Genomic DNA, 15720 nt, shown 5'->3' with positions numbered 1-15720 from the left:
TTATGGATCTAATCTATATTCCATAGATATTTGTTACTGTCCAAGTTGACTTTGTTTACTTTTTAATTAGAGAAGCCACATAATAGCATGTGATAATATTCCTAACCACAAAATTAATTTTTTTTTACTCTTTCTTATATAATTTTTAAAAATGCATAAATTTCAATATAAATTCTTATTAAGATATGGGCGATGCTGATGGTACAGTGCAAAGCCCAAGTGATGGTATTATCGAAGTTTTGGGAATAACTTCATCATTCCATATCGCTCAATTACAAGTTGGACTATCTCAGCCATTAAGGATAGGCCAAGCACGTGTTATTGAGGTATGATATTTAAATAAAGAGGACTTCTAAAACATGTAGCTCAATCTTTTATTATTGTTTTTTAGGTGAGGCTACTTAAACCGACTCCTGTTCAAATAGACGGCGAGCCTTGGATTCAAGCTCCCGCGAATATAAAAATATCTTTATCAGGACAGGTTAAAGTTCTTAAGGTGGTTTCTTAATTAGGTAGCAAATTATTGAAGGTGAGAGTTAATTTATTTCAAATATTTTAGTTTAATTTCAGTTTAATCAGAACTCAGTTCTAATTTTAATATCTGATTTGATAATATTTTTATTTGTGATTATGTTAAACCAAATATAACTTATTTTAAACTTGGACGAACCTGGAAGTCTGTTCAAATTAATTATCAATATTTACAAACCCTTTCATTCTTTTAACGCATTTATTTTTTGTAACAAGTTATATATAATTTTTATATACATAATATGATGTCTTAACATTATATTAATATCGAGGATTTGTTTGTCTCTATAAATAGTAAAACATCTAACATAAGTACATATATTAAAATTTATATATTAAAATTGTGGCGAGTATTCTCTCTGTGGAATGATTTGTTTCATTTTGCACTTTGTCATTTGTACATTTGTCTATTTAATAATTTATATTTATAAAATCTATTCAATATTATAAAAAAATATAGAGAAGGAAATGAGTTTATTTTATGAATATTGTGAACTGTGATTAATGAGAGTAATTAGTACTGAGCATTACGATCATTTTTATCACACTTGTTGCTCTTATTAATATAAACAGTTTATTTTATTTAAAACAAACTCATTTATTATATATTTTTCTAAATATAGTTTATGGAATGTATGTTAATGCATCAGTTTATATTCATATTATTATATCCTATTTACCTTGTTCCCATTTTGATAAATTTAGGCATTGTTTTTACCTGACATGATTATTTTAATATCATTTTAAAGCATTATTATTATATATCTCATGATTTTGGTACAAATCCAAAATTCATTCGCAACTGCTCTAAAAATATAAACGTTAAAATAGTGTGAGGTCCCAGCCTCACAAATGCTGGAATGTATCCTTTGAAAAAGCCCATTGGTCCTAGTTTAGCTGTATAATAAATAATCTCCAATACATTTTTAAACTCACCAGGCTTTGCATTCATAGACCTTGTTTTTATTACATCTAATGGCTGAGTCATAGTTGTGGCGATGGCGCCCTATAGAGTTGATAATAAAAATACTAAGATCATTTCTATATAGATTAGTTACATTTTCGTACTTACTGCGGTCAAACTGGCAAGAAAATGAGTGGATGTGTTATCTTTAAAGTTGTACTTAAGTAATTGACCTTTGACGGCATCATAAAATGCAATTTGGCCCACAGTCATCAGAATCGCTCTTGCAGTAGCAGTGGATGCTCCTGAAAAGAGACCTCGTACACCTTCTTCTACAAATACCCTATAGAGCCCATGGAACACATTTCGATAGCTAAAATCATAATAAGATCTGTGTCAGTCTTCATAATTTGCAAAAGCTTTAATTTTGTTAAGAAAAGTGTTGTTGCTAGGAAAACAACATAATGTCTTCACACTATCTTTATTACTTTCTTCGCAATTCAGGGGCCAATTTTCCATCATTTTGCATTCTCACGTTCACCATATCAGCAGGTGTGCCAACAAACCCCCCTGCTGCACCTGAAGCACTGGCTAAGGCTATCAAAGTCACAAATCCAGGTGCTGGGCCATTGGATTTCTCTATTGCTTGTTTGGCAACTTCATATACTCCAAATCGAGTTGTTGAATAAGTTAGTTGACGGCATAACGAAGCTGACAGACCGGCATAAAACGCTGTGATTCCTGGAGAAATTATTTAATTGGTTATATTCTATTGCATGCTATAAAACATATTTGAATTTAATATGAAGCAAATTTCAAATTTTAATTAATCGCTGGACATCATTATTACAGATTGTGAGTTGAAGTATTAAGTTTTCATATATATATATATATATATATATATATATATATATATTCTGAACAAAAGCTTTTTTTGTTTGAAAAATTAACTTTATTTTAATTATATTATACTAGGTTTTCGAGACTAAGCTTCAGGAACAAACAAAATAAAAAATATATATTATATATTTCAACACTTTTCTAATTATTTCAAAACTGAAAGAATTCACTCTTTTCCTTTGTAACCCAATATTTTTTAAAAACAATCAACAATTATCTGAGCGCACATTTTCCAAAAATGATATTGAAAAATAAGTCAAGCTATAATAATGAAGAGTATTTAATAACACTATTGATTTTTGCAATTTTGGAATGATTAAAAAAGTGTATAAATATATAATTTTTATTTTTGTTAATTATAGAAATGATAATTATAGAAAATGATACAACAACCTATAATCTCTGAAACAGAATAAAATATTTAAAATTTAAATAAATAACTCATCGAGGGAAAAAGTTAGTTTTGTTCAGAAAATGTATCAATTAAAATCATACATACACACACACATTATATATATATATATATATATATATATATATATATATATATAATATATATATACATTCATACATATAAATTATTTTCATATATACATCATATCATTTTTAGAACATAATGTAATTTTATCATTATGCAATACCTTGATTTTTAAATATGTTTACTACGAGTTGACCTATTGATATTTTTCCCTTTTGCTGAGTTTGAAGTTGAACTTTAATAAGATCTAAAGGATGTGTTACGCATGCTGCTCCAGCAGATGCTAATCCTCCGAAGTACCAATAAGATTTCTTTTTACTTTGTAACCCTGACATTGCCACCTATTATATCACAACACTTGAATCAATATTTTTTTACATAATAAAAATAATAATAGATATTTGTGTAAATATAAAAAAAAAAAATATTTTTTTCAATAATAGACTGAAAATATTCAATAATAAAAAAAAGTTTATTTTTTTTATTGCTTTGTTCTTTATTCTTAATATTTTTTTTAATAATTTCTATGTCGAAATCTTATTATATTTAAAATTAATGTTCAAATAAAATTAACACCTTGCGGTCGGTGTATTAACTATTTAAAAACGTGCTCGTAGTTACTGCGAGAGCGAACTGAATAGCCCTAGTCATTTGCGAATTTAAATTTCTGTGTTATCTAATAAGGTGAGTTATATCAATTATGGAAATGTCGTGAATTGAATAAACAATTTATTTCAGTTTAAATCTATAGTATTGTTTGCACAAATTAAGTTTAAAATTGTTCTAACATGTTGTGCAAACACATCTTAACCTTGCTTTTCTGTAATGGATACATCAATATATAATAATTTTCGTTAATCCATTGACTTATTAAAGGAGACTTACTGCGATTATTCAACGTTTTATTATGATATCAGTTGCCATTGTGACTTTGTTATGTATTAATTATGCCAGTGTGACGTGTATGGTCTATGACATTCATATTGAACGTGAGAATCCCATTGGATTGGTTCAATGGATATGATAGAAAGGCGTACAAAATGACCTCTACATTATCTATATTACATGTTTCGTCATTCTCAAACAAGTTAATTGCAAATCGGACTGGACGTGGAAATAAATATTGATTTTATTTAATATTCCCAAAAATATTTGGGATAAACTCTAATTAGGGCATATTCTGTAATAACATTGTTTTTCTTTTTATTACATATACAAAATATTTACTTTACTCTTACTCTTAAAATTATTATCAATTAACTATTAACAATCATTTATAATTGATTTTGAGGCAGATATATCTTCTCCAAAAGGTGGTCTCATTGGTATCCGAGAAGAACATGGCTCTGATGCACACTTCATTATTAGCTGCTTATTATCAAAATATGTTCAGGCCGAGTACAATGTTTGCTTTGTTACCTTGCATAATACGTTTCATCATTACCATAATGTTGGAATGAAATTAGGTTATAACTTGAATGCTCTTAAAGAAAAGGGGCAATCAAAACAATTGAGGCAATGAAATTAGTATTAAAAGACTCTAGCTATGAGAATTTAAAAAAAGTTTTATTAAAAGAAATCGAAGATAATGTAGAAGAAATGCTTAAATCTGATAAACATGTATTGCTAATAATAGATGATTTAAGCCATTTGTTTGAAATGGAATTTACACTTTCAGAAATTTTAATGTTGATTAAACAAGTTAAGAGTTTAATCTACAGAAAACCTGGTAATTATGCCATTTTAATGTACATGTTTCATCAGAGTATGACTTAGTCGTAGCTAATTTAGTTCAACATTCATCAAATACTCATGTTTGTATAAGTCCGTTGAAAACTGGATTCAGCAGTAATGTTTCAGGAAAAATGGAAATATCTGAAATGAATGCTCAGACCAAAGAAAATTTGTGGAATAAACAAAGTCTTTATCATTACAAACTACATGATAGATTTGTAAAAGTATTTGCTCCTGGACTTGTATCATAAATTTATGTTTGTATATATTTTTTGTATATTTATAAAAATTAAGTACATGTAAATATTTTTTTTATATGTAAAATGAAATGCGAAAAGGAGGATGTTTGTTGTGAGTTGATTGATTATTAAAATATGTTATATCAATTTCATATTTAACAAATAATACATATTTTTTATATGTTAGCATTTTGTTTTAGTTTATTCAGAAATGAGTTACCAAATTAGAATCTTTAACTTATTAGAAATTAGCAAAAAGCCAAAAGCGAAATGTTTATCAAAAAATTTTTCAAATATGTTTAGCTGAAGTTCAAGAGACGTTGATGTCGTAATCATGGATAAATAAGACTAAAATATGTATAAATAAGCATAAGATCGTAACTAAAGTAGTATAGATAAATACTAAAATCAATACCATAATTCATAAATCGCGCTTTTATTATTTTAACTGAGTAACCTATGACCGTACTGAAGTTAGATAGAAAAGAAATAGTGTTGTGATAAATGTTGGCTGGTGACAGTGAGACGGTGTGTGACAGTTCATTAGCCGTCAAAATGGCTGGAGTATTATTTCGTGTTAATTTGGCTAAAACACAATTGGGTATATAAGCCTAAACTAACATATTTATAAAATGGAATAAGTTGCCCGTCTTAATTCTGTATATGTTTAAGCTTGTTTTAGTTATAATCAATTATGACATATTATATAATATTATCTAACCTACATATTTATATTGTTATTTGCTATATTTTCTTGACAATTAATGATCTGAGTTCTCCCTAAGTCTTATACTATTATAAGATATATTCTACACGTTATTAGTTTTTTAGTACAGATTTTTGCGTTATTTTTAACCTCAATTTTTTTCAATGTGTTTTTTTCAGGCATAATCAGCCCAGTTTTTACAATTAGACATAACAGCGGTGGACCACCACCACCAGGCACTCCACCTCCACAAACACGTACTAAATTTGGTCCTCTTAAAGATGAAGACAGAATTTTTACAAATCTTTATGGACGTCACGATTGGAGATTGAAAGGATCTTTGAAAAGAGGAGATTGGTATAAAACTAAAGAAATCATTCTTAAGGGAGCTGATTGGATCATAAGTGAGTTATATTTATATTATTAATATTAAATTCTGTATTATTAAATTTGCAGATTATAATGAAGTCTGATTTGTTTATTTTTTATAGTTTACATATAATCTCAAATCAATACTTCAATAACAATAACAAATATAATTTTAAATATGATTTCCTTTTAGATGAAATTAAAACTTCTGGACTCAGAGGTCGTGGAGGTGCTGGTTTTCCTTCAGGTTTGAAATGGTCTTTCATGAACAAACCAGGAGATGGAAGGCCAAAATACCTTGTGGTTAATGCTGATGAAGGAGAGCCAGGAACATGTAAAGATCGTGAAATAATGCGACATGACCCTCATAAATTGGTATTTTTTTTACATTTTAGTCTTAATAATGTTTTTATCTTGTACTTCCAATACTTAAATATGAATTTTTAGGTGGAGGGCTGCTTAATTGCAGGAAGAGCAATGGGCGCTCGAGCTGCCTACATTTACATTAGAGGAGAATTTTATAATGAAGCATCAAATATGCAAGTTGCCATAGCAGAAGTGAGTAATGTCTATATATTATTTCTAAATAATTATTATACAAAAATAGTCAAGAGAAATAATAACTATAAAAAATATATTTTATAAACTTATTCATTTATATTTATTTTATTCAGGCTTATCAAGCTGGTTTACTTGGAAAGAATGCATGTAATTCAGGATATGATTTTGATGTATTTATGCATCGCGGTGCTGGTGCTTATATTTGCGGAGAAGAAACTGCTTTAATTGAATCCATTGAAGGCAAACAAGGAAAGCCGAGATTGAAGCCACCTTTCCAGCTGATGTTGGTGTTTTTTGGATGCCCACTACTGTAACAAATGTTGAAACTGTTGCAGTTGCTCCAGTGAGTTTTTATTTCGCTGATCGAATTTATAGATTATAAATTTATAATCCATATTATTTTATTTATAAATATATACATTTATTTATTTATAGTTATATTTTATCTACACAGACAATTTGTAGACGTGGTGGAAATTGGTTTGCAAGCTTTGGCAGAACACGTAATTCTGGCACTAAATTATTTAATATATCTGGTCATGTCAACAACCCTTGCACAGTAGAAGAAGAAATGAGCATTCCTTTAAAGGAGCTCATTGAATTACATGCTGGTGGTGTGCAAGGTGGTTGGGATAATTTGCTGGCTATTATTCCAGGAGGATCTTCAACACCTCTTATTCCTAAAAAGTATGATTTATAAATAACCAAACTAAGCCTAATTAAAAAGGATGATAAATAATATTTTATTGCAGGGTGTGTGAAGAAGCAATAATGGACTTTGATGGGCTTGTTGCATGCCAAACTTCATTAGGTACAGCTGCTATAATAGTAATGAATAAGCAGACTGATATTATTAAAGCTATTGCACGCTTGATAATGTTCTACAAGCATGAATCTTGTGGACAATGCACTCCTTGCAGGTATGAAGATATCATATTTATTATATTTTAAATATATTGTGTGTGGGCATTACATATTTGCTCAAAAGAACTTCAAAATTGTTACTAAAATATTGAACGGTATTTACGTATCATCAGCAGTTGTTACTTTATCACATTTTTTATTTTTTAATGGTGGGAAGTACATGTTGATCTTTGGATTAATATAACTCTGTATTATTGGGTATTCTAACAGACCAACCTAATATGTATAGCGGACAAAATGTGTAAGTGATATGTACTCTCTAGCGGGTTGAAATACCCGGCCCTGAGACATGTAATTTTTATAAACTCTTTTAAAGTTTTTGAAAATAAAGTGTTAATATTTGTTCTAAGTATTTGTGAATCACTTTGTTTCAAATATTTGTGATTTAATATTTTAGAGAGGGTATATCATGGATGAACAAGATAATGTACAGATTTGTAGACGGTAATGCACGACCTGATGAAATTGACATGTTATGGGAAATTAGTAAACAAATTGAAGGTAAGAATCAAATAATTCATTGCAATATTTTTCTTTTTTACTTGGCAGTTAAAATTGCTATGTTTTATGGTATAATTTTGTTTCCAGGTCATACAATTTGCGCTTTAGGTGATGGTGCAGCTTGGCCCGTGCAAGGTTTAATTCGTCATTTCAGACCTGAAATTGAACAACGCATGGAGAAATTTAATCAGCAAAATGTTAATCTTAAAGCTTCGTGTAAAATATAAATATTTAGTTAAAATTTAGAATGTTCTATAATAAATTAATTATAATCCTACAAGCAACTTGTAGATATCAATTCATTTTCTTATTTGAAATCATTTTATTTTATAGAATGTATATGCAATGTCTTAAACTTTTATCCAAATTATGTGAACAAGCAGATTATTCAATTTTTGTATATATTGTTTGAATTAAGGTTGAATATATTTTAACAAAAAGCTGCAGCTTTATATTTTTTGTTGGTAATTTGTATCTAGCTTAATAAGAAATATCAATACAATTTTGAAATTTTGATTTGGCAAGTGTTAAACTTTATCTAAACATTTACATATCGTTTCTATGTTTTAAATCAGGAGTCGGCAAGCTTTTAACTGTGGTGAGCCAAGCCACTCTACCAATATGATTCAGGGTGCCGCCTGAATTCTGAAATATATTATATAACCAGGTTCTAGGGGAGAAGAATTATAACCAAATTTATCTTTTAAACATTTCTATTAACTAGTGGGGTGCATGGCATTGTGCCTTAATTCAAATTGCTAGAACTTTTCATACTGAAATTAAAAATCTTGGTACTGAACCCAAAAAAAAATTACACAAAATATGTACACAGTATTAAAATCTCTATAAAATATCTGATAATTTGATGTACATAAGTGCAATGGGTGTAAAAATACTACAATGTTTCTAAAAATACTACAATGGGTGTAAAATTACTACAATGTTTGTAAAAATACTACAATGGGTGTAAAATTACTACAATGGGTGTAAAATTACTACAATGTTTGTAAACAATACTACAATGGGTGTAAAAATACTACAATGTTTGTAAAAATACTACAATGGGTGTAAAATTACTACAATGTTTGTAAACAATACTACAATGGGTGTAAAAATACTACAATGGGTGTAAAATTATTACAATGTCTGTAAAAATACTACAATGGGTGTAATTACTACAATGTTTGTAAACAATACTACAATGGTGTAAAAATACTACAATGGGTGTAAATTACTACAATGTTTGTAAACAATACTACAATGGGTGTAAAATACTACAATGGGTGTAAAATTACTACAATGTTTGTAAAAATTCTACAATGGGTGTAAAATTACTACAATGGGTGTAAAATTACTACAATGTTTGTAAACAATACTACAACTGGTGTAAACAATACTACAATGTTTGTAAAAATACTACAATGGGTGTAAAATTACTACAATGGGTGTAAAATTACTACAATGTTTGTAAACAATACTACAATGAGTGTAAAAATACTACAATGAGTGTAAAATTACTACAATGTTTGTAAAGATACTACAATGGGTGTAAAATTACTACAATGTTTGTAAAAATACTTCAATGGGTGTAAAATTACTACAATGTTAACAAACAATACTACAATGGGTGTAAAATTACTAAGGTTATTATTATTTACAACTGTCCAGTATAGGACATTCAGTAAATTACTACAGTGTTTGTAAAAATACTTCAATGGGTGTAAAATTACTACAATGTTTGTAAACAATACTACAATGGATATAAAAATACTACAATGGGTGTAAAATTGATATGTGGAACTAAAGTTGAAAGGATAGAAATTTTTTTTAACCAATTAAATATTTCCGACAATGTCATCCAACAATTTAATTTTCCATGGAGTCATCTTCCTGATTTTTTCGTAATTCCTTAAATTTTGTTTTCCATAATTCTAAAGATATTAGTTCCATAATTTCCATTTCAAAATCATCAACATTCATCCACTCGAAAATTGAAAAATCAAACGGTATTATTGATGGATCTATGAAATCTGGTTTTATAAGGAAGGAAAATTTAGGCATATAAGCTTCAAAGTTTTTGCATCTGGAAAATTCATCTTTAAGTGCTTCAATGTAGATTGAATTACATTAGCGAGCTACATTAGATAAGTAATTGTATTTCAACATTTTTTCTTATTTAAAAGTCACTTCGTCTCGATATATTTGCGATTGCCCTGATTATTTTGTAGAGTGCCATGCAGAACGCCGTCGCGTGCCAAGCCTGGCACGCGTGTCGTAGGTTGCCGATGTCTGTTTTAAATATCGATGTTTTAAAATCATCAGTCTATTTATTACAAAATCATATATCTGTAGATTATTCCTTAACGCCATGATGCTCATTTAAATATAATCAAATGAATAAAACGATACTTTAATGTAATATAGTATATTTAATAATAGTAATAACACATTGAATAAATTTTACAAAGTTTTCAGCCCAGTAATATTCATTCATTCGGTTGTTCGATTTGATATAGATAACTAAATGATATATGAGTACTATATTAATGTCATGGTTTATATATAATGTAATTATATATTTACATAAAATTAAAATTCATAATTATTCATTAATATAATGATTCAAAATTTACATTGATATAATTAAACTGGGCTCCTTGTGGCTGGAAGAGAAGAATCTGACCATTTCTTACATTCGTTTAGGACATGAGTGATGAACATTTATATAAAATTGAACTCTCTGAGCTGACATTTTTTAGTTCTCCTTTATTTCTTTTTATCCGTTTTAATAATATTGGCGCGTATATGATACAGAGTTTTTAAAAATTAAAAAAAAAACATTTATTTTTCATAATGATATGTTTAAACTGTATAATTCGTACATGCCGCGTATAAATTTGTTTTCAAGCTTTACAATTCACGTTTCTTTCTAGAAATTCTTATTAGGCTAGTCTTCATTAGATATTTTCACTAAATCGATCATTATTATAAACTAGTTTACATTTATATACAAACATTTTCTATATATAATACAATTTAAAGTTTTCCCAACGTTTAGATTTCATATAATATTTACAATATATACAGAATAGCATTTTATGCTTATTTGGAAATTTATTCAAATTTAATACAAATATTTGAATATAGACAGAAAACATTTTTCAGAGCGAACAGTCCGATTTTATGATATTAATTGTTAATTATTTTGTTCGTTGTTGGCTATTATTGGTAAGATTTTTTTTATTTGATTTTACAAAATTTGATAAATAATCGTTATAATATTTTATAATATTTTTACTTGTTTATATGTACGTATGCATACATTCAGTTTTTTTAAATACTTTTTATTTAAACAGTTATAAAAATACAACTATTTAAAGGATTTATAATTGTATGAATTAGAATAATTTCATTCATACTTTCTATAATATATTTCAATTATCATATCGTTATTTGCGTTATTGTTATTTTTAATTTTTTCAAACCAATTAATTTAATTTTCACTTAAATCCGCTCATGTGCTCTAGAAATAAAACATTTTATATTGAAGTTCTATAATGAATAAATCGAGCATATTTTTTATATATTCTGATAACATATTTTCTTTTTCAAGATGGCAGTTTATTATTGATAATTTAGTAAATCGTTATTCATAGATTAATTAATAAAACTATTGTAAAGTATTTCAATTACTTCAAATTTTTCATTTTTAATTTTTGTAATTTATACAATTTTATGTTTGAAACGAATTGAGGAAATTTCACTAGAAAAAATATTAGGAACTGAATTCAAGTCTATATATAGTATTAATTTTCATAATTTATTATGCAATTCACAATAATCTTGATTTACAGCGATATGAAACGCTGTTCCTGTATGGATCACAAACGCGTTTCCGATTCGTCTTCTATGGGTGTGGTCGTTTCATTGATGCTCGTACCATTTACATTATTACAGGCACCCTGCATACAGCGTGGCTATCGTCTTACTGATTTCTGCGGTCGTCATACTGCACTGCCGCGTTGCTGCTGCTGCTGCATCTGCTGCATTTGTTCTAAGGGGGCGAACGAAGCGCAGTAAGTCGATGCAGAACTGTTAGAACTGCTGGTTCCTGAAGAACAATAGTAATAGTAATATTTCCTGAAATATTTTCATTGAATATTCTGTTTAAATTTGTGTGCTTATTTACCTGGTTCAGGTATCTGATGATGTTGCTGGGGATGTGCGGCAATGTTCCGTATCTGGATTGCTGTTGCATTAATCGCTTGGCATGGGCTGGTGGTGCTGGCGGATATACTGGCGCGGGCAAAGTGTTGTAACCCATGCGCCTATCGTTAGCACATAACACATCAGGAGCACTTCTTTGTGATTTATGACCTGAGCACGATATATATTAGATATGTGATTTAAACGATGAGATATGTTTTATTATTTTTAAAGCATTAGTACAAATTTTCTTTACCTATCGTGGCAGCCGCACTCCAATTTGATCCACAACACTCAGTACGTGTATGTCCGTGCTGGAAGCCCTGTTTGCGCTGACACATTGGCTGCAGCTGCTGCTCCAGCTGGATTTTTCACGCATCCTGTCGATAATTTTGGTGCATTGCCCACTGTCGCGTGATGCACACCCAGGCGAGGTGAAGCACCAGGAGTATGAGCAGCACTTTCTAGGTCTCGAGAAGCACATAAGGTAGTGTATTTGTGCGGCGCAGGATGAAGCAATCGCTCTGCTGATAGCCGTTGCCTTTCTCGCAGTCTTCGCTCACCGCCGGGCACTGTTATACGAACCTAAAAAAAATTTATAATAAATTCGATTGCTCTTGAACGAAGTAATATGTGGTAATAAATTTTGAACCAAATTTCTTATTAAGAATTATAATTTTTATACAGTGTAATATATATTTGGAGATTCTATATGTATGTGTTTTATAAAAAATATTACCATATCTTCAACTGACGGAAATCTTCTCAGATATGCTGTAATGGCCATAACTGCTGCAAGTTCTGCTAAGCACAGGGCTCCAGCGGCTGCTAGAAATGCCCAGCCGTAGCGGTACTCGGCGGTCAAAGGCGGTTCTCCAGGCGCTCTCGAACTCGAAGATGCTACTGGAACGCGATCAAAAGACTCATCTGCTAGCACGGAGGCGAATACCAGAAGACCACCACCCAAAGATAGACCTGCAATGATATGGAATGTAGTAATTTTGCGTTCTAAACAGGTAAATTCATTTCACTATAAAATGCAATGTTTCGTTAAACATAAGCTGCTAAAATATATATTATAAATCGTATTAATACAATAATACAATATATATATATATATATATCATATATTATATATATATATATATATATATATATATAATTGTATTATAATGTAAATGTAATGCTAATTTTAAGAATTTAAATTTATCATTATATTTTTTACTATTTCATGTTTCATTCACCATTTTTTTCACATATCTCTAATTATGATCAGTGTACCTATTATTTGTTTTTTTATATTTGTTTAAAAAGTTACTCTTATAAAGCTTTATTTGATTTTTATCATCTTTGTAAAAAACGAATTGCAAAGTTTTGAGGCGCTCATAGAAAACTTGTACATACGAATCAAAGTTTTCTCCTTAAACACTTTTTGCCAAAGCATGACATTTTAAAAGAAGAAGCAAGTATACGCATTTCAAAGAAATACATCTGTGATATTCAAATAAGATTTAGATATTGCACTATCGCAATATATGAAGTTTTCTTTTTATCAATTTTTTTGTGAATAATAAACGACAATCTCAAATCAATTCACAGTCATCATGACTTGCTATTATTTATAAAACAGGAAGGTTTATGACTGTTTATTTAAAAATATTCCAATCAATTATTACACGGGTCAACAAAAAAAAGTTGTCTGTATTGGGTGTGTGACTTTTTTTTCCAATGTAGGTTTACCTTTGAACACGAATCTAAAATAACAATTGGTGGTCCAAATACAAAAGGGAGAAAAAAAATCTCATATCTAGTAATTCGAAATTTCTTTATATCTAGTAATTTCTTTATATCTAGTAATTCGAATTCTAGTAATTCAAAGATCTTCTGCATGGTAATTAAAATCATATAAATTTTTCGTTTTTTTTCAACATTTTTTTAGTTGGACTCCCAATTTTGACTTTAGATTCGTGTTTAGTGGTAAAATTACATTGAAAAACATACGTAGTAATGTACGTAGTATACAAACAACTTTTTTTGTGGACCTGTGTTATTGTGCGTAATGTGTTACTGATGGTTTTATCAAATTGCGAATAACCATAATATAGATATTATGTATAATTTGCGGCCACAGTAATTAGCACTTTAACTCTGCTTTAAGCTAACATTAGCGCCGCAGTTCAAAGTGCAATCAGTTATTAATATTTCTGTATCACTGCAATTGAAATTATTTTGCATGAAGGATATATCGTTCAGTAGAGACAGTTCCACAGTTATCCCCATCCGGCACCATATAAACAAAATAAACAATAAATTCCGCGACAGAACTAATTGTATCTTTTCAGCCATGCCTAATGGAGATTTTGCATTGAGGATAAAGAAAAGCGAGATTCCGAAGCGAATTCATATGTGCGAACAGATTCGGAATATTGCTTTCATTTCCGTTTTCATAGTTGAACAGTTGCTGCCGTTCGCACTGGTTTACATCCAATGGGGTTTTGGTTCATTTTATATGTGCACCATATTGCACGGAGCGGGCTATTTTGATTTCGCTTAATGAAAATATCTCGCGTCTACGTTCCGCCCGGACTCTCTTTTTTTTGGCCGGACAGGCAGCGCAGACCGTGTGATATGCGATGAAACAGTACGAGATAGGGTTAGATAGAGAGTAACCTCTACGTATTTTGCATAATGAATACGACCTCTACAATGTAAGTCCTCTCATGCATAGCGTTGGACCGATTGTGAGACCGGAACCGATTTGTGAGAAGGTTTTTATTTACTTTTACTTCAATTTAGTCGCATATATATTCTTTCAATTTTTAATTAATGTTTATCATAAAGTATCTTTTTAATCTCTAGTCTGTATGTATATCTTGAATGCAAGTTTGTAACAATTATGGTTTTTAGAATTGGGTTTTCATTGGATTGTCTGTATTTTAAATAGCTTTTTTTAAATTGAGGTTTTTTATAATTAAAGAAAATTTTAATCGAAATTTCATTAAAAAACATTTACAGACTAGCAAGCCAAAGCCGAGTTTCAGAAATTAAATTTATTATATATTTTTAATATTTTTTATATAAAATCTAGAATTATTTATATAAATCTAGAATACTACTAATAAATGATAACAGCAATCTACTTAATTAGGGATACGGAGTCACAAAAAACATTATTCACATTTACTTTTACATGTGATATCAAGTAGAAACATTAACCGATTAATAACTCTGCAAATTAGTAAATAACAGCTGTGTCCATTGCTTATTCATTTAATTCAATTTTTTTCTTTGTTTGAAGTTAACCGTAGAATCGAAAAAAAATTGTCTAGTGTCAATTCCATAAGCTCAAACCTACGAAGATAAAATTAATTATTGGCATTATTGACGAAAAATTGCGAGCTGATTTCAGTTGAGGACGAACTTTTTAAAACATAAACAACTTATAATGGGAAAAATAAAAATGGGGATTCAGAAAAATAGCATGTTATTCCTAGAAATTGAATTGTACTTTGGCTTTTGTTGCAAATGTTTCGCTTTTGATGAATTTTGAATGCTTAAAACATCGTGGTTAGGGTTATGGAAATGGAACAAATATGAAAAATAAAAGCAACATTTACTTTGGAACGAAAACCTTTAAGTCTTTTTTATACCTAGCGATAACCATACT

At 29.2% G+C, this 15720-nt stretch overlaps 1 protein-coding gene and 2 pseudogenes across 2 annotated transcripts; 2 read left to right on the top strand and 1 right to left on the bottom strand.

The window, feature by feature from the left end:
* Positions 1-1160: 1160 nt before the first annotated feature.
* LOC113372792 (mitochondrial dicarboxylate carrier-like) lies at positions 1161-3929 on the bottom strand. 2 transcript variants are annotated; one of them, XM_026613135.1, is made up of 5 exons: positions 3390-3607; positions 2977-3154; positions 1924-2176; positions 1604-1808; positions 1161-1537 (listed from the first exon to the last, which is right to left on the bottom strand). In XM_026613135.1, exons 2-5 carry the CDS (start codon positions 3146-3148, stop codon positions 1298-1300), a joined length of 870 nt encoding a protein of 289 aa, XP_026468920.1. In that variant the 5' UTR covers positions 3149-3154; positions 3390-3607; the 3' UTR covers positions 1161-1297. The 2 variants fall into 2 exon arrangements, with proteins under 2 accessions (XP_026468920.1, XP_026468919.1); XM_026613134.1 differs by lacking the exon at positions 3390-3607 and adding an exon at positions 3699-3929 and having other exon boundaries at positions 1166-1537.
* LOC113373619 lies at positions 3761-4883 on the top strand (annotated as a pseudogene).
* Positions 4884-5306: 423 nt separating this feature from the next.
* LOC113372152 lies at positions 5307-8223 on the top strand (annotated as a pseudogene).
* Positions 8224-15720: the final 7497 nt, after the last annotated feature.

The sequence above is a fragment of the Ctenocephalides felis genome, unplaced genomic scaffold (genome assembly GCF_003426905.1).
Source record: "Ctenocephalides felis isolate EL2017-DRISC unplaced genomic scaffold, ASM342690v1 CF-g0.4_SCAFFOLD_01604, whole genome shotgun sequence".
Taxonomy (NCBI): Eukaryota; Metazoa; Arthropoda; class Insecta; order Siphonaptera; family Pulicidae; genus Ctenocephalides; species Ctenocephalides felis.
The sequence above is the reverse complement of the archived record's forward strand: the minus strand, read 5'-3'. Positions and strand labels throughout refer to the sequence as shown.

What these genes read in the sequence shown, in the direction of transcription:
- LOC113372792 (XM_026613134.1), bottom strand. Translation starts at nt 3,148, where the DNA reads ATGTCAGGGTTACAAAGTAAAAAGAAATCTTATTGGTACTTCGGAGGA. An exon ending in AAACATATTTAAAAATCAAG is followed by an intron (nt 2,177 to 2,976) that starts GTATTGCATAAT and finishes TAATTTCTCCAG; the next exon opens with GAATCACAGCGTTTTATGCC. An exon ending in TTCTTGCCAGTTTGACCGCA is followed by an intron (nt 1,538 to 1,603) that starts GTAAGTACGAAA and finishes TCAACTCTATAG; the next exon opens with GGCGCCATCGCCACAACTAT.